We start from the raw sequence: 20,355 nt of genomic DNA on the forward strand, positions 1-20,355 counted from the left end.
TTATCTTCTACTTGAGTTCACTAATAAATAGGTTAAATTAATTTACTTTTAAGCTGCATTTCCAAGTACCAATGCAGAAACCCAACAAAACACCTCTCTTACCCCTCTTTTCTTGGCCTTTTATTCATGCTTCTCATCTTCAGATCTAAGCCATTTAAATTAGGGGAAAAAAGTTACAGGCAGCACTTAATTTATTCTTTTTTGTCCTCAGAAAAACAAACTCTTGTGCCTCAGCTTGCTGAGGAGCATTAAGTATGCATCAATTCACAGCAGCCCAAGGAGAGGGTACACAGAACTCCCCAGGTTTGCAGAGACCTTGTCACTCCTGCATTACTGTGTTAGTTCCACATACTAATGCCTACATAAATAACACCTGTGTTTTTGCCATTCTTAATTACTTCCCCAATTTTCCCCCTTTAAGTAAGATTCTTTTTCCATGCAAGTGGGGAAAAGAAAAAATGAAATCAATTTGGACTTTAATACCATGTGGCAAAGTACCTCTGAGACAATCTCACTTTACACCATAAAATTTTTATTAACCCTGCACCTTTCTAAAAAGATGATTTTTCTTTCCAAGTGATTTTACTAATTTACTAAGGTTAGCCCACACCTCTACCTATACATTCTATATATAACATAGAGAGAAATTATCTGGAGTTCACTTTCTTGGTTTTTAAATATGTATCAGCCTGGACAGAAACTCATGCAGTGTTCCCAATCTCATTTTTTAATGCAGAAGATGAATTAAATGTTACTTTCAATCAGTCACAGCTATGACTCCTTAAGAACAGAAAACAATAAACAAGAGGGTTTATTTCAAAGAAGGATGCTCCAGACTGCATGCTTAGCTCACACTAAAAGGCTGGACTTCAAAAAGAAGCATAATTTAAAATATAATACTGGTCATTCCTAAGAAACAGCTCCACTTAGGTTTCTTAGAGAGCCCAGAAAAGTGTGCAGGCTGTCCCTGACAGGGACACAATGAGTATTTACTGCTCTGCTGGGCTTGGCCAACACTCATCTTTGTACTCTAAAGAAACAAACACAAAACCCCACAGAACACCCACTCATCTAAAATGTTACCAGAAACACTGGCTTTGGCTGCTGTAAAGAATCTGTTCTGATTAGATACAGAATCATACAGCAGAAGGCACATATGCTTAATATAACAGTACAACAGTATTGATTAAATAAAATACTCACAGAATTGCAAGCTCCTTAAAATAGGTTTGTGTATGAAATACCTACATAACACCAAGATAACTTCAACAAGAAACTTGTATAAGAAACAGCAGACTGAAATGAAAATACTTCAGGTGACCAGTACTGATGTGTGACTCTAAAAATCCAATTCTTAATTCTGTGGTTTTTACTATGCTAACTATGAATCCCACCCCATAATAAGAACAAAATAAAATACCTTTTTTTGATTTCGCTCCGATCTTCAACTTTGATGGCCAAGCAATCTGTGTGTTTGTTTCTTCCATAATCTATTAAAAAAAGAAAGTATTTTCAAAAACTGAAGTTTATTTTTCTCCTGCTAAGGTATTTCTGAGAATATGATGTTTACCATTTTTAAAACTTTTGATTATTATTACTTTTAAATAGCACAAGCCATTAAGTGCTTCTCTGGTTTTCTTGAGAACTTCTGTCTGTTAATAAGCATGGCTGAGCTCTGATCATTCAAAAGAATTCCACAGAGCAAACCCAAGATGTTCAACAGCTTCCATGAAGTTCAAATGATCACTAATAGCTACAGCAGACTGCACATCCATCTCAGAGTGAATTTCAAACCATTAAAATTCAGTACAAATATTTCTTCAGTAAGCTTAAAGTGGTTTGTAAGTAAAGCCTATCAAATTTAAATTGAGTCTTTTTGCATCTCAATAAGTCAAAATATATTGGTTTGCCTCACCTTTACCCAAAAGCAGCTTTATCCAGACTCCAGAATTTTTACTTCTCCATTTAGCAGGTCAGAGCAGACATTTGACAGCATTTATTTATTATGACACAGTGTGTAGCCTATTTGTACATCTCCAACCAGCCAAGAGGCAAAAACTACGCACACACTCTTGTACTTAGCTCAGTGTCAGCTCTCATTCGGCTGAGCCTTTGGCTCAGTGAAAATTCCATCAGCCTTATTACAGGCAGATTATACTGAAATTTCATCCTGGCACAGAGCTACAGAGCTTCACCAATCCATTTAGTTGTAACACAGGAGAAGGAACTGCTTGACACCAAAGACTTCAGGTAGATGAATGGAAATCCAGCTCCTAGAAATGCTGGGCATGTCTACTGAGAATAAAGGACTTCTCTTTTACACCAAGATCTCATCAACAAGCATGGTGAGCTCATACCTCTCATCATGCTTAAGACAGAAGGAAAACAATTAAAATTTCAAAACAATTAGCAAAGCCACTTCCAAGAAGAAAAGTAATGCATTAAGAAAACAGCTACAATAATAGTAAGTTTTCTGTAACAGTATAATTCAGAATTAAGACAGATTTCTCTAACCGTTCCTAATTCTTATCTTCTACATCCAAATCCCAAGGACACCACAACAACTTCCAGATTAGCATGCCATGTGGAAAAACTGAAAGCATCAGCCAGACTTCATTATACTATATTTTTGGTTTCAGCACTATTGGATAATAACTTACAGCTGAAATAAAACATTTCCAGGAGGGTGAAATTCTACCAGCAACATACATATACTTTTCACTATTTTTCAATCCAGATGTGAAAAAAGCTGTTTCAAAGAATTCACTTGTCTCTGATAAAAGGCTTTGGGTGAGGATTTTTTCTTTAATTGTGCAACAGACAGTGAAATACACAGAAAAATTGGAAAAAGGGAAAAGGGAGATGCTAAAACAAGGAATGGTTCAGGACTGAGTTATAGAAGATCCAACATGAAAGGAACCACAAGAGTGAAGACAGAAGAAGAATGCATGTCATTCAAGGCAAGTGCTACATCCCATCAGCTTTTTACCCTCTCAATAAAGGTTGGAGACTTCTGTCTTAAAGAAATTAAATCCTCCCCATTTCTTATGCTAAACTAAAATAAAAGGGAAACCCACAACTTCACAGCTGCACATTCTGGGGACATATGAGAAAGATGCATATAAAATCTTCAAAGGAAGAGCAGTCTGACTGCCAGTCACTGAGATTTGGCCATCTACTATCCTTAAGCTCTTTGTAATGTTAAAAATTGCCACATTAGACCAAAAAAGACAACTCAGTTTGGTCCCTACAAAGACAAGTTTATCTCCTATCGCAGACAGTTATGCAAAAAAAGTAAAGATGCATTTAAATGAAGTACATTTACTGAAGTATCAAAATGCTCAGTCTGTGCTGGTTTTCAACTCCAGGCTGTAGCGCTACAATAAATCAGGACTTTCCTAAGAACACTTAGAAAACTTAAAACTACACTGCTTACTTCTTAATCTACCATTGTATTTAAGTTACTACTTATGTATTGTATTTATTATAGCAGCAGAGTGCCACAAAGCTCTGGAAAACTTGGAACTGAGTTTTTATGAGAGCAGTTAAACTTGAAAGTAAAGATACTGAAGACTGCATAGACCAATATTGCATCTACTTTCTGTTTCAGCTTTACCATTCAAACCCAGGCAATTTCCAGTGCCAAGATTTTGTTTTTTCCTGAAAAATCTGGAATAATTCCATGACAACCTCAAGTGCATGTTGCAATGGAACTGCTTTATAAGTGAGAGCAGTATTACGCCACATACCCTGAGAACAGGGGCTCTGCTCTCACATGAAAAAGAGAGCTCTCAAGTGCTCCAGCTATAATATATACATTCCAATTGTATAAATACTTGAGTTGCATAACATTTTGAGGATATTCAGCCTAGGGATGACTCAAGAGTTCATGATCTCTGCAGAACAGCACCTCTGCATAGCTTCCCTTGTTTCCATACAAAATAAGAGACAGAGTGAGTTCTAATCAGTGCTCTCCTCGCCTTGAGGGATCAACTGACCAAAGGGATCAGGCATATCTGTCAGCAAGGTTTAATCCCCAACAAATAACCTCATGCTTCTTCTCAAAATGAAGGAAAACCTAAGAAATTGTCTTACTACAACTTTCCTTCCTCCCCCTTCCCCAAGTGTAATTGTAGTGTTTACAAGCCAAAATATGCAAGTTATTCTCAGTGGAGAAAAAACAGAAGAGGACAATACACTGGAAGACACCAACAAAACAAATCAGACTGTACTCTGACCCTGAAAAAATTGGCTCCAGTTGCAAATCATTGGGCCTTCAAGAAAAAAAAAGTCTAACTGTGAGGCAGCTGGAAGACAAGCATTTGGCTTTCTTGTATTCCAGCTTGAAAAGTTTATAGCTTAAGTACTTTGGGGAGTTTTTACATTAAGACAGTAAGAAATAATTTTTCCTTTCTCTGTATTTTTTGTTTAGCTGATTTTGGATGAAAACTGGAATGTCCTGAATGCAACAAAACCAACCAATCAAAACTCGCCCAAAGCCCACAGGTATTTCAGAATTCAAAAGAAGTATTTTACACACAGTGGATGAACAACATATATAAAAGACCTTTCGTCATTTAAAGCAGGCACATTAAATCAAAGTATTATTCTGTATAGTTAGTGTTGGTAAGATACCTATTTCTGACCTTCCCACCTTTGGGATTTGGGCATCTTGGCTTCTTCTATCTTAGGTATTAATCACAGTGAAAGGAAAATTGGGTCAGACAGGAATCTACATCTACTAGTGGGTTTCTATAGTTTCCCAGTCTGAATTCCTTCCCCACTTAAATGAGATTCTTTTTCCATGCAAGTGAAGAAAAGAACAAATTCAAATCAGTTTGGACTTCAATAACATATGGGAAAGTCACTCAGACAATCTCAGTTTACAATAACATAAAGATGTTATGCCTAGTCTCTGAATACCTGGTTCCACAGACTTAAATGTTCATCTTTCATCTTCAGCTTTCAGAAAAGCTGTCTTAGTCCCCTCAGTTTGTATGCATTTACAGCTGTATAAACAAGTTTATTCTTATAGTTTATTTGAATAATGGAATATAACTTATATGAAAATGAAAGGAAAATATATTTCCATAGGACAAGACCTGAAAAGTCACAGCAGACAAGTGAAATTCTGCATGGGGTGATCTTTAGTTCTTCCTCTTGCAATGCATAAGAGGATGCAGCACAATCTGAGAGGATGACTAATCTCTGAACATGACTTTTGGCAGCAAGAACACAGCAATGGGTGTAGTTGGAACCAGAATTATTATATTTAATTGTTTGTTGTTTTTTTGGTTTGGGGGGAGGAGAAAGCAAGGCAAGAACAAGGATTGGGAAGGAAGCAGAAGATTCAAATGAGGGCTGTGTGAAGTTACTCATTGGGAATTCAAACTCCAAAACTGATGAGGCCAGAGAAAGCACTTGCATTGCCAGAGCACATCAGCAGGGCAGCATCAAGGACTACTAGTTTGGTGAGGACATTTGAGGAATAGAAGGAGTTAAAAAAGAGATTACAAAACTTAGCCCAAAGCCTGGTTCAAGTACACAGCTCTTGTGGAAGTCTGGCCAACATTTTGAGTACAGCAATGGATTCACATCCCAAGCCCTGTTGTGGTTGGTTTCCCCCTGAGGTGATCTACATAAGAAATTCCAGTCAAGAATTCACAGTTTGTCCCAAAGTTGGACAGTACAGTCTGACCCCACTGTGTAAGCACTAATTCTGCAGATAAGGATGAGGGGCTGCTCCTGAGAAGCAGCAATGGTGCATGGCCCCAGGTGCCCTACATTCCAAACTACACTGTCCAGACTTTCCATTTTGTGCTCCTGTGTGGCAAAAAAAATCCATCCCCTTTGCAGATAACTAGCATTAAAACTGTAAAATACAGAAAATGCTTTGACTTCAGACTGTCAGTACTGACAGCACACATTAAGTGCCATCTGTTTAAAATACACAACCAAAGGATGCACAGGGAGGACAAGGATCAAGCTCCACTTGTGTGTCTGTACAGAAAGGAGCAACAACAGAGGGACAACAGAGTCCTCCCACACACAGGGACATGAGTGCCTGGGTGTCTTCAAGGGCAGGGCTCCTCATCTTCCCATTTTATAGTCCAGCTGTCAGAAACTCAGACACATTTTCAGAAAAGGTCATTGCTTAGCTAGTCCTTCTTCCCTAGTTTTACTTGTCTGGCAAAAAGGTAATATGTAAATTATTTTAGACATTACTCTCTGGAATGGCAGCATGGATAAGCATCAATACTCCCATATGTTTTTGTTCATGTTTCCACTGCAAGTCATTTGCTTCAATACTGCAGGAAATTGATCTTCACCTACTCACTTGTCCATCTCTGTTAAACTGATTTTTATTTCAAGTTTTTATTAAATGCTAAAATAATGTGTTTCTGATTGACATATAAAAAGGCAGCAGAAGGAAAACTTGCCTGCTTCCCCACCTGCATACTGCTACACAGAGCCATGTCAAGCTCAGCAAAGCACCAACACCACTTCCCTACAACTTCTCAGGGCCAATACTTCTGTGCAGACCTTGAGGCTTCCCCAGGGCAGCACACACCTTGTTTGTTGCCAATGTCTAATCCTAGCCCATACTGACTAACAAATTTACCATCTTCACCAAGTATTCACAGCCATTCCTAAAGAACTTACCAAGCATGTGCAGGATGAAGAGGTCCTGAAGCTAAAATTAGACTCAAGGTTAACATCATAGGCACTGTATTTATTCATAGTACAGTTTTTGTCAATGTGCATCAAAATTTTATACTCAACATGAAAACTAATGAACAGATTATGTATAAAAGCAATAAAGGCAGCAGAGTGAAAGACATCAGTTTTACAAATGAAACTTTCAGACTGTACATAAAAGCTCTAAATCACTAAAGATGGAATTGGCAAAGCTGCCTATATGTCATATGGCTTTGGAAGTTTTATTTATTTCATTTCCGGTAAGGGATTTTTAGCCTAGAAAGGATGAGAACAAATGCATGTATGCACAAACACACTGCAACTTTTTTTTTAACCTTCAATTCACCTGAAAATAAGATGATTCTTAAAAGAAGGGTCATGTTTAAGCAAATATTGTAGTATTGTTGCTGCATCCAAAAATTGCATTAAGTGAACAAAGACATTTACAGAACTTTGTACTTAATTTACAAATACAGCAAATAAAGTTAAGTGAGAGTAAAAATCAATCAAATGCCCTTATCTATGGAGAAACACTGGAGTCCTTCACTGGATATGTTTTTTTTCCTCTCAATGGAAATACTAGTCAAGGGTCACAGGTAACACTTTTGTTTTAAATACATGACAAAGCACAGTCAAAACCAAGGAAAACATTTAAGCATGCAAAAAAAATATCTATAGAAGTTTCTGTGTGTACAGCATTAATGAATTACACAAATAATGTCAAAAATTCTAAGAAAAATATCACTGAAAAATGAAGCCCCACAGAACACTCTTCAAAACACCAATATGCATCCAATATGAAACCCAAATCAGCAATTTTCCTCCTTACAAGCCAGAAATCCAGTGTATATTCTTGAGTTGTATCATTCTCATACTCGTCTTCTTTATATTATTTTCTTTTCCCCCCAAGGTAAAAGCACAAACACTTCTGAGAAGGAAATCCCTCCTCTATTCTGAGGGAGGGTTTAACTCTCAGAATGAAAAGCACTGAGCCCCTCAGTTGAGATGGTGGTGAGAAACCACTCCTTCTCTACTGCTTTACAATGCAAGAGATCTTGCATGAAATATAAAATATAGCAATAAACTGATATAAAGTTGAACTTTATCAACTAAGACTTCATATTACAGGTAAAATCTCAAGATGGTGCCCATTGTATCAGAAGCAGCACAGGAGAAACTGGAGATGAAATGAATAAAACCCAAAAATCTTTGGAATTACTCCACTGCCTTAACAGAATGGTCACTAAACTACAGATGGGATGAGTGCCATTTTCCACAAAAATGAAGCCTTCCCACCACTCAGCTCTGCCTGAACTAAGCAAAAAGTTAAATAAGCATTCCTGATTTACCTTTTTAGAGAAACTGATCCAACCTAAATAGTCTCCTTTCCACTGGGTGGGGTTTTGCCAGAAGGGAGACAAATGCCTCAATCCCAAGATTTCCTGCAAATGTTAACTTGCACTGACATTCTTTCAGCCCTCTAATCCACGCTGCCCTCTCCAAGGAGTCACTGCCTCTTCCCAGGAAGCTGAAGGAGAGGAAGCTCAGTGTAAATTGGATGCCAGCATTCCCATCCCAGCCAGGCACTTGAAGCCAGCTCTGGAAATGTATGGCCTTAATATATCCTTGTCACATGCTATGAGCCAAGCTCTACATCAAGAGGTTATTTTAATGCTAGTGCAGATCCTGATTTCTACCCAGAAAAAGTGGAATGTGTGGAACCAGTTCCTGCAGCTCCAAGCTGCTGCTGTGGTTGAAACAGAGACAAGACCCATGATAATGTCTGATCAGCACCAGCTCACGAGGTCTCACCACAGATAAATAACACTGCAAGAAACAGAGCAGAGTGCTGCCATCAGAAATGGAAACACAGCCCTGGGGAACTACAGTTATAAATAGGCAGCTCGGGAATAGTCATGGATGAAGACACAAAAGAAACCCTTCAGAAGTTAGTCCTGAACATGGATAATAATTAGCTTGAGACATCCTAGTCTCAGGTCAATGATTAATATTTTTAATGCCTGAAAATGCCCTAAGCCACTTGCATTTGAAGCTCTAGATATGCTTCATGTTCAGCGATTAAAAAGTGAGACTGATCCACTTCCAGCCTGACCTACTGCAAACAGAAATTTAAATTTATTTGTATCAGAATATACTGCCTATGCTTACAAAATGCATACATCAACATTGTATTAATAGATAAGAATGTTGTAAAAGTTAGAAGGTTTGTCCCAGACCAACATAAATATTTTTCAGAGGTACAAGAGAAAACACAGGATGTTGCAAACCAAGCTCTTTTACTGTCTTAGATAAGCAAACAGGGCTTGAGGAAGTTTCCTTGATGCCTTTGCTGCTGGAGCCTCCTAAATAAATAAAAATGCATAATCATAGAGGACTTTAACAGAAATATGATGCAGTTAGATAAAGATATTTTTCACATCTTCAAATAATCACAGGTGGTTTATTTTTTGGCTTTGGTTGGGAATTTGTTTATTTGTTTTCTTTTTTAGTCTCTTGATACTACTGTTTCCAAATACCTGGACTGAAAGATCACCTGTTTTTAAAGGCTGGTTTCACCACATCATGCTTCCAAATTGGCTTCAGTAATTTCTGTGGTGCTATTTAATAAAATTAGAAGCTACTTAAGCATGCTACAGGTAAGCACAGGAAGGAAAATGAAAAGAAACCACTAGTCTTCCTTGACACTCCTAAGCTCCTAATAATTAGGATTTTGGTACACACATGAAACATTTGCCCAGTTGCAACTTGACAACTCCAAGCACACTTATGTCTCCCTCAGGGAATAACAGAGTCTGCAGTCAAGAGAAACACAAGCATTTAAATACACTTTTTGCCTAAATCCAGAGATACCTTAAAAACCTCTAAGTATCGGCAAGTAGGCAATGCATGCAAACACCACTTCTGTTTGCTTAAAAAAGGTACAGAAGAAACCCAAAACATAAAAGAATGTCAAATACTCAGGATGAGTCAAACACACAAGTTACAGCTGCCTGGTAGTATTTTGTGCTGCCCACAAAACCAAGCCCTGCAAATGAACTCTCAAAGCTAGGAAAGCCAGATCTGAGGAGCCCCTCCAGGTGTAATCCCACAGCTCATGACTAAGATGGACACACTGAGTAATACTGAAATAAAGAGCTTGGATGTGACCTGTGCAGAGCACCATGAGTGCATCATTTCCAGTCACCACCTTGTGCACGTGAGCCCAAGGACTCCACCCAAATCCCACTAAAACCAGTCCACACCTATCACCCACCCTACTGCCCATAGGCCCTTGAGAAGGCTACAGATACCCTCCTGTCCAGAGAAGTTTCAGAATGAAAGCTGACCATCAGCAGTAAGATTCCCAAGTGTTTTTGAAGAAGAAAAGAAATCAGCTTGATGATGACAGAGCTAAAAGCAAACCAAAATGATGCATGCTCTGTCCACAGGGCCCACCCTCACCTGTTTTGGATTATGAACTCTTCAAGACATAGAATCACCACCTTCTTACATTTTATATGAGTGCCACACGTCTCTATAGGGCTACATAAATTTTCTGTCCCCTGGAAAAATGTCCTGGCTTTGCTGGGGAAAGGGGCCTTGCTTCCTTTGAGATGCAAGGGAAAGGGCCTTGCTTCCTTTGAACCAGATGTTGTGGAACTTGGTGGAAAAAATCCACCATCCACTGAAAATGGGCTTTGGATCAAGGACATGTAATAACTTCATATTATGTGTTTCTCTCACAGAATAAAACAATTTAGAGAGCAAGGCCCACAAGGATCTTTTACATAAACAGTATGTAACACAACAGCAGAACCATCCATGTTGATTTAGGATTACCTGTTACTGAACTGCAGATCCGAGAGCTCTACAGAGAAAACTATGCTGTTATTTACTTATTTTTTGCTAAATTATTAGCAGCTCCCAGTGATTTTGAAAAATCCTCATTAGATGATGTTAGGTTTTCCCTCATCTAAAGCAGTACTACAATTTAAGAAATATTAGAAGAAAGTATGATAAAGTCCTCAGACTTTAAAAAATGGCACTACCAGAAGACATTTATCTACCCTTCACTTGAATTCAGGACCAGAGCAAGGGGCACTTCTTCACCTGATCTTCCTGCCACGACAGGGCAGAAATATTACCTGAATTTCACCAAGAATTGGGGGTTATTTGGTAACTGCACAAGCAACTGCATTACATGAGCTTGTTTCTGCTAAAATGCTCAGTGAAATAATGCATTTTAACATGAAAATTGTTATTAAACTCGAAGTTCAAGGTTGGTAGGAACAGTTCACATCCACTGAGATTCTGCTCGGTTATGAAAATCCAATACTGCTTTCTCACATGTTTGAAGACCAGCAAAAGACATGTTTGAAGACCACCAAACCCTTGTATTAACCTTCTTTAAAAGCCTCTCCGCAGCTTAACAGTGCAGGCTGAGTCACTGCCAACCCCCCAGGCACAGCCTCCTCTCTCCTCCCTCTTGGTCTGCATGCCTTGACATACAGAATCACCTTCCTGAATTTTTGCCTTGTCATTTGCCATTTCAGCATTCCTATGAAAGCTTCTTCCACCTCACACACCGCTTCCAGCCAACAGCCAAGCTCAGCACATTGAGGGCAATTCATCAGAATACACCAAACATGCCATTATTTATGCAAATAACGCCCTCAAGTGCTAGGTGTGGCCTTTCAAGGATGCACTTTTCCCTCCCTGTTCCACTCAAAATCCTGCCGATAATGTCCTGAAGTCTCATTATCTGAACTGCTTTAAAAAATGCCTTTGCTGCAGCTTGGAGCTCATACTGAGTTTCTGCAAGTGTCCTGCTGCCTTAGGTTGCAATGTATTTCTAATGCCACAAATCACTTTCTTCTTCACTGCACCAACCTGGAACACATGAAATGAGTCTTCATTTTACCTCCACATACTCTGCCTTAGTCATTTCACATGAGAGAGGAAAAATGTAACTCTGATTAGAGGAAATTGCACAGACAGAGACAGTGAGTAAGCCATGAGCAACCATCCAAAGATTTCTTCCAACAAAAGAGAACTCAAAGGAGGTAGTTTCCATCTGGTTTTATTAGCTGTAGTATTGTGTGTGCCTGCTTAGAAACTTCAGAAATCTACACTGTAGAGTTGATATTTTAAGAAAAATGTCAGTTAAAACGAAGCAGCTTTAACCTATTGCAGCACCCACACTGTGCCTAGATAATAACTATGCACAACTACAAGATTTAAATGCCAGGATAGCCACTGTATCATCAGTGTGGATAAGGAGTGCACTCATCGACATACCTAAAGTTTAGCATATTTTGCTTTCCTATTTAATTCAACACAGTATTTTCTACTATTACACTAGTGATGACATAACTGTAAGGTACAACATACCTACAGTAAATAATCAAGTAATCAAATACACATGTCAAACAGATAAGCCACTCAAGAAGAAATATTTTATCCACATCTTTAAGAATTATGAGCAGATGACACTGTGGTAAAATGAATAATGTGGAGAATATAGCATAAGCTACTATGGCTTATCTTTGTTTCAGTAAGTAAAAAAACTCCAAGTATTTTGATAAAATCCTAAGGAGGCACTATTGACACATTCTCCTCTGAGCACACTAATATCAGACAGTTAAGCACCACATTTGGAAAAATAACTCTCACTGCGAGTTAAGAGCAACATAAATATTTTGGCAGGATATATACTCCTCCTCACCAGCCTTTATCAAGGCATCCCACAGTCACATGCTACCCTTTCACATCTTCCTTTCTGGAACAACCACTTTAAATTACACTAAAGTACAGAAAATTACTTCAGTGAACAACAAGTCAAGAAGGAGTATCAAGGCATTTCAGCATACAGAAAAGTTTGCACTGTCTTCTCTGTACTAAAGACAAAACAGCTCATCATTTTTATTAGCCTGCAGCATGCAGATTTTCATGAGTATAACTCATAAATAATGTTCTTCACACTATTTGAAAAAAAACCAAAAAGATTTAAAAAATCCCCAATACTATGCTGCTTTGTGAAAATAATTTGCAAGTCATTACTCTTGACCATGTTTATCTTTGTAGTTTAGTTGCTGGAGGACTCCTTTTTCCGTGCCTCTGTCCAACCACAAACTTTGTTGAGTCATTTTGTGGATTGTGCATCTCTTTCTTAAAAGCCCATTGCATTTCTCAACCAAATATTTATGCTTTCAACAATATCACAGTAAGCTGCAAGTCAGTATTTTAATAACAGAATCCAGCATTTATCCACAGACAATATCCTTAAGATCACCTCCCAGCATCTTCTGGGTTAACAATTAAGCATAACAGATGTTCATCATGCATATTCTAACATCTTCAGTTAAAGAACTGTTAAATTGTTTTTGTGCATGGATGACAGGAGCATATAACAAAGAGCCTGTTTCTCATCTCATTCCCTGCATGGCTGGTAGCAAGGAGACACTTTAAATGACAAAATTTTTTAAAAATTGATCAATATGGTGGAAACTGCACATGAAGTTTCAGTAGTTGATCACATGCATGAATAATTGGTATATTTTCTTTCCTCTAGTCAGGTACTGTTATAGAACAATCATTCTTACCTTCTGAAAAAAGTCTTCCCCACTTTTCCCTTTGCCCTCTGCAGCAGCTGCAAAACAAAAGTAGGATCTGGTTACTAAATACACAGGGGGCAATTTGCAGGCTTACATATAGAGATTCTCTGCGAGTACACACTACTGTAAAATAACAATTCCAGGTATTTTTTCTCATGCAATAAACATTTGTCAACAGCTGAGTAATACCCAGATTAACCTTTTACAAGTCTCTTGCCAAGACAGAGTCTGAACCCTTCCTATTTGGGTACTCGAGCTCTAACACACTGATAGGTATTTTAGTTACAAAATCCACATGGTCTAAGCGTAGCCATTTAGTCACACTGCATACTCTACCCTGCAATTCTACCAACAGCAGGATCAAAAGAAAGCTAGGAGAGCACAAGACTTACTCAATTGATCAATCACATTACTCAATTGATTTCAAGACCACGACCTGGATTATCTTCTACTTGTATTTAAACCCATAACTGCAAGTTTAGTTAATGAAAATTATCACACTTAAAATGATACAACTGTTTGCACGTAGCTTGTGTTGTAGTTTATCCCTGTTGAACTAGCAACCAGGTCAAAACACAGTAGCTCAAACTGATTAAAAGAGGGATAATTTCCTTTTCCCTGGAGAAAGGGATGCCTTCTAAAAGAGCTCCGAGGGTGGAAAAGACTTTCCTGACAGGTACAGGATTACTGAAGCAACTTTGTACTTCTCATGTACAAAACAGCCCCCTTGAGCTCACCCCATCACCCTGGCTTCAAAGCTATGTTTCAACTACTTAGTTTTGCCCTCCTCCTCCAACTACACAACCAATTCCAAACCCTTAAGGAACTGTTAACTCAGCTAATGCAATGTCACAGCAAATGCAGATACAGGCTGGAGGCATGAGATGACTTCTACCCCAGAGGAAGAAGTGCCACTACGTTTGAAATAAGCTTCTCAAAATCTCAATAACAACACTTAAATATCACAGAGAAGAGCTCACTAGCAAGTTTTATCTAATACAGTTCAGAAGTTCATGATTCAACTCCAGTGCAGCCACAACAGAGGCAGCAAATGAAGCTTGTCAAGCATTCATCTTGCTGTAGAGCAATTCCAGATTCCCCACTTCCACAAGTCTGAGAAAAAAAAACCCTCCCCATCTTCAAAACCCATAGGTAGCTGTATGAGAAGAGCAAACTGGTCTGTGTTTCACCAGAACAAGGTTTTCTGGAAGCACAGAAAACAACTGGACAAGCTTTGTTTTCCAGATTTACCAGCTATTGATATGAGCAGAAAAACACAACTTCCTTGAAGCAGCCCCTTGATAGGTGCACGTTGCTTGCCATGTTTTCCATTCACTCAGGAACAGACAGGAAATGCTTTTGGGAAGTAAGGAGCACCACCACTCTATTTGAAGTGGAACATGGGATCAACATGCCTTTAATCAGAGGGAACAAGATAAATTGGAGATGAGAACGTGACAGATGTGCGGCTGAAGCTGCAGTTTTGAGAATAGACAGATTTTGTTCCAGCTGCAAATGCATAATTTCCAAATTGAATACAAACAAGAGATGGCTTAAGATAATAGCAGTGATGCTCTGCAGGGCATTAAGTAGAATGCTGACAAAGTGGATTCCAAGCTTTTTATTGTAGGTTTATTTTTAATATGAATCATTCTGGTGACCTGATTTACAGCTTGGCCCCACCAACAACTGATGGCACAACAGATAGAATCCAACAAGCACAGACAAAGTGGGAAAGAAGAGGGAATGAAAACATCCCAAAATGGGTTCACAGGGAAAAATCCCACAGCAGTAGAGACAATAGGAAAGTTGGAGCAAATGGCACTTTATAAAAACCTTTAGTTAGTAACTGGTAGGTTTAGTTGTTACAACATATTGTAAAGATAGGGTCTTTCATGAGAGCTCTTCAGCACGTAAGATGCTTTATGATAACCTATTTGTCAGGTCCTGTGATAGCTGTGAAAAGGCAGGGCAGACTGTATGGTGGTTTTTGGAAAGACATTGAAGTTGAAGGTCTGTACCTTAGGACACTTCTTCACATGTTAAGAGATACTGCAATCTGTTGGAATTTTGTCACTTCACGTCCAAAATGCAGCACTCTTTAATCCAGGAAGAGGTATGCCTCTGATCATACCTCATTTTTCTATGTTAAGGTGATCTAGTCATTACCATCTCCATTATGCATTGAATTAATAAGGAAAAGATGTTCAGAATTGTGGCTTAAAATATTTTGTTACACTTAGAATGGTATAGTTCACTATAAAAGAGGAAAAAAAGCCTAGAAACTTGAAGACAAACTACATGAATCAATGTATTATGTTTCTTTTGTGGTTAGCTATTTTCCAGCTATTATCTCCCTTTTCCCTCCCTCCTCATATAATATAACTCTTTGTACCAATTATCTACTTATTCTTTCATTATTATACTTCCTAAATTTCCTCCGATTTTTAAGAGGAGCAATTAAAGCTAATTAAATTCTATCAGTTTATGAATTTTGTGATGCTACCCACTATTACCTACATTTGCATGTATGTTTACTCCCAAAATAATTACCTATGTTTAAAAAAACTTCCAACATGTGTCTGAAATGTTTATAATTTGTGTGAATTATCTTGAAGCCTTTCTGCCCTCTAAAGTAGGTAAAGGCAGTCCTGAAAATTCTGAAAAGAGTAGGATAGCCAAAACCCAGGGCAAATATACCCATTTCTCTTATAATTGAAAAGCTAAATAGATTTTGTTACAGCAAGGCAAACCCAGCATCTTTTGCAGGGAAATGAGCAAGAGAAGCATTCCAGAGTTATGAAATTTATGCAGAAGCCATTAAAATGCAAATCATTTACAGTGTTCTCTACAAGCAGATGCAATTTAGTCAGGCATTGAGGTTTACCTCAAATCAGATAAAGTGAGATAAAAGCAAACTTGAATTCGTGTTTAGGAAAAAAGTCTCCTAGGTCATCACATCCCAAGATCGTATTTTCTAAACAAATCTTGAGAGTATTAACCCTGACTCTCAAAATAAACTTCAGCTTTGAAATATCATATTAAGAAGCTCAAGATATTTACATGTGACAATGCACTCTGGCAAATTCTTTTTCTAATCTTCATAATAATAATTAGATTTCCAAACCAAGCTTTATTCAAAAAAGCAGGAAGTTTTCAAGTTCCCAAACACCACAGACAACAAGCCTTTTGTGGGAGGCTGAGGGGGCCAGCAGTGCTGTACCTGTGCTGCATGGAAGGTACAACAGAGCCCATCTCTACTAAATTTGAAATGAGCTTTCAGATTTTAATGAACAAAGGTTCACATTTTCCGAAATGACTGAATTCAAAATACCACACCAGTTACAAACAACAAAGCAGTGACATTACTGCCTGGCGTGTGCCATAGGAAACCACTCCACCCTGTCCAGTGGTCCCTGTCCCCAGCACACGTTTGAGAGAAATAAAAAAGCAAATGCTAATTAATCCAGTTGTACCTGACTTCTGACTGACAAACTATTTCAATTCTTCCAACACAGGAAATACTGTTTTCTTAGAAAACAGTATTTACTTTATGGTATTGAATAATCACTTAACCAACCCTCCAAAAACTAGGATTACTTTTACACAAGGTGGCTACATTTATTTCAGAAATACAGATGAAACCTATGTAAATGTGCATAACAAGCATTTTATATTTTAAGCTATACTCTGTTTATTGTAATTTCTTCCATACCATGAAATATTTTATATAAGATTTTTGCTTTTCAAGACATATTGGATTGCTGATGTTCCATCCAATACAAATATGAAACAGTTGAAACAGGTGTTAACTGTTATGGTACCCAAGAAGTGCACCATTTGTCTACTTAATCACCAAATCATAAAAAGACCCAATTGTAATTTCTAAGTTCACATGGAAAAAATGAATTTGAGCTTTCACTTCAAATGTTATTTTAGTTATTAAAAAAGTTATTACAATACAGGTCATATTTTACAGGAAGGGAACCCAAGAAACACTGATTAAGTCAAGTCTTTAAATGAATTACCGTAATTTTGCTGATCTCACACAAGTTTTGTGCCTTATTTTCCAAACTCTTGAAGTCATCAAAAACTCAGGGTAGCTGACTGTGACTGAGTTGGTGACTTGGCCTTTACATTGATTAATGTCCAAACTTCCTCCTCTGTCTGCACTCAAAGACAATATTTTTAAGAGAACAAAAAAGCATGTTCTGCTCCTCAGGTCTCAACTATGATGAAAAAAAACCATTCCTTGCATCAAAATACTCTAACACAACAGATAACTAGATATTATTTTAATTGCATCAAAACAAATCAACTTAACAGGATTTCAAAAAGCTGTAGAATAACATACCCTAAGGTAAGTGCTCAATTCTCCTTTACCTTTCTTTTCCACTGAATTAGAAAGATTTCATAACATTTACATCAAGAGATTCCTCATGCTACTTAGGTCTGAGTTTTTTTACTCTAACTGCCATGGAAACATGCTAGCTACATAACAGTGTTGATTTTTATTAACTCCAAACTTCTTAAATTGAATTGACACTTATTTATTGAAAGCCTGAGCTATTTCTCCAAAGTTACCAAGCTGCTGTCATACACAAAAAAAAACCCAACCAAAAACTTCTTTCATTGAACCAGAAACCACCTGATAAAGAGATTGTGTTTTCCTGTGCACCAAGTCAGACACTAACCCACACATGCTCTGAAAGCTTGCTTATATCAAGCCAAGATAAAGAATTCCACCCCCATGACCACAGAGTTAAGCCAAATTGCTGAAAATATGCCTTTAGGAATAAAAAGATAGAGCGTACATTGTTAAAGAAAAAAATCTGACCTTAAATTGAATTTGCTGAAATCCAAACAAAACAATTTTCCATTTTTCTTGTAATTGCAAAGCCAGTCTCACTTCCAGTTTTCAGCTTAGGAACTAAGAAGCCTCAGAGACAACTCAACTAAAATATACAGTCTGGCAAGAGAAGTAACAAGGCTTAAACAAGCAAGAAATCTGAACAAAAAATCTAAATATTTGAGACTGTTAACTGGCATTTCAATAAGGTTATGTATCCTTTTGACTTTATTAATTACAGTAAACTTCATAAAATAACCTGTTACACATTGCAATCTCACTATTTTGGAGTCTTACATGGCTTCATGGAGTTTTCCAGAGTTGATGAATGAAAATCAGATATTCAAATTTTCTTAAACTTATACAGAGCAATCTTCAGGTTTTGAGGATGCTCACTATAGACAGGCCAGAGTCAACTGACTGTACCAGCAAAGGAGATTGAGCAAAGGGAGAAAAGCTCCAAAATTCTTGAGAAATTACTGGAATATTCAAAAGAGAATAAACAAAAGAGAAAAAAAAGCATGCTCACAAAAAAGTAATGACAAAGTCAGGATCTACATGGTACCTGATATATTACAGAAACTATCCACAATCTGCATATTCTGTGACAAAAGGACTCTTGGACTTAGGGTGAAAGCGTCACCTTTTATTAAGAAGTCAGATAAAGCATTTTATAAGTCCAAACAAAACCATCCATGGTACAAACTTAAAATACCTCTGTTAGGGCGGCCAAGGATGAGCTGGAAGAATTTCAGCATGCTCAGTAAATGACAATAAGTAGCCTGTCAAATATCTGGGCAGTTTTGGGTGGGTTCCAGTGTATCTCCTCCTGTTAGCAGAACTCAGTGCACAACTGCTGAGCTATCCACAGAGAGCCCAGCTGTGCTCCAGCCTCTGGCAGACCAAACCAGTGCTGGAACAAAGCAGGCTGAGTCTGGGGTGCTCTCACCCTGCTGCTGAAATACAGGGTCAATGAGCCCCCTTGGCCATCCAGGGTCCACGGGCTCCTTCTAGACCCTTTGCCAGCTGGAGGAGGCTCCTGGATCAAGGCCAGCATCACCAGAATGTGACTGTAAACACAGACAGGTGGCACATCCATCATCTTCATTCTCCCCTTAATATTAGTCATATTCACTTATAAGAATATTAACTTTTCAACTCCCCTAAATACTATTTTAAAATTCAAGCACTGATACTAAAATTAGGATTGCTGGCAAAAAAACTAAAACCAGCTCAACAGCCAAAACTCAGAAAGCTTCACCCATCCATCATTTGTGATTAATAAAGGGAACAGCAACACAGAGAAAAAGATAAAACTTAAAATAAACTACACTTGCTTCCACTAGCTCTGCATGCATTGCCAGGAAAGAATGCAAGGAAAAACAACCAACACATGTACTCTGAGGACCAAAAAGACATTTATTTTCAACAAATATTCCCAGAGATTTCCTCATAGTATTTGTAGGGACCTGACAGATTTAGTGACTGAAAGATAAGAGGAAAAAACAAATAGAAAGGAGAAAAAAAGGGAAAAATAATTGGGTTATATTGAAAACAACTCGCCTTGTCCATTCCACCATCAATATTTTTCGAGTTGCATAACTACAAAACTCTATATACAACCAATAATTTAATACATAACAACCATAAATTTAAGATATCTAACAGATTTTTCTAATTTTGCAGAACAAATTTATCCCTAGGGAGAAAGCTGTCTTGCCAAGACTTTGCACAGAAATAAGTCAGCTTGTTTATTTATTTTTAGAGACAAGTCACAGCTTGAAGGCAGGCTGTGAAGCTGGGGTTGCTCAGGAGCCCCTTTTTCCTTGGTAGAATCTCTCCTTTCCAAGGGTGCAGCTGCCTGGTGGGATGTGGAGCACAGCGAGTGCATGGCATGGGATTCAGGAGTTTAATGAAGATAATGAAGTGACTGCTCTGCTTCCTGCCAGCCACTCCTGAACACAGCCAGGGAAACTGAGTAGCTGTTAGCACTGTATTACCTGATTAAAATTGCTCTACTGGCTGCCACTTGTTCACTGTTAGAGCCACAAATGCTCCATCATCTCTCCAACTGGGTAAAATATTCCTGGAAGTCTCCTACATCACCCTTCAGATGCAGTCAAGGGCTTCTGCTGTTTCCTACAGAAGATATGCCAGCTGATGCTTCCAAACTGATTTTCAAAGCCCTGCTGA

At 38.0% G+C, this 20,355-nt stretch overlaps 1 protein-coding gene across 4 annotated transcripts in view; it reads right to left on the reverse strand.

The window, feature by feature from the left end:
• BICC1 (BicC family RNA binding protein 1) overlaps positions 1 to 20,355 on the reverse strand; it is an 89,180-nt gene that overhangs the window by 43,224 nt on the left and 25,601 nt on the right. For all 4 annotated transcript variants that reach the window (XM_021548516.4, XM_085583225.1, XM_085583227.1 and 1 more), the window contains 2 exons: positions 13,302 to 13,348; positions 1,421 to 1,490 (listed from right to left, as the gene is read on the reverse strand). In XM_021548516.4, the coding sequence (XP_021404191.3) occupies positions 1,421 to 1,490; positions 13,302 to 13,348 (117 nt within the window). The remainder of the gene's footprint in view (positions 1 to 1,420; positions 1,491 to 13,301; positions 13,349 to 20,355) is intronic.

The sequence above is a fragment of the Lonchura striata genome, chromosome 6 (genome assembly GCF_050655825.1).
Source record: "Lonchura striata isolate lonStrDom1 chromosome 6, ASM5065582v1, whole genome shotgun sequence".
Taxonomy (NCBI): domain Eukaryota; kingdom Metazoa; phylum Chordata; class Aves; order Passeriformes; family Estrildidae; genus Lonchura; species Lonchura striata.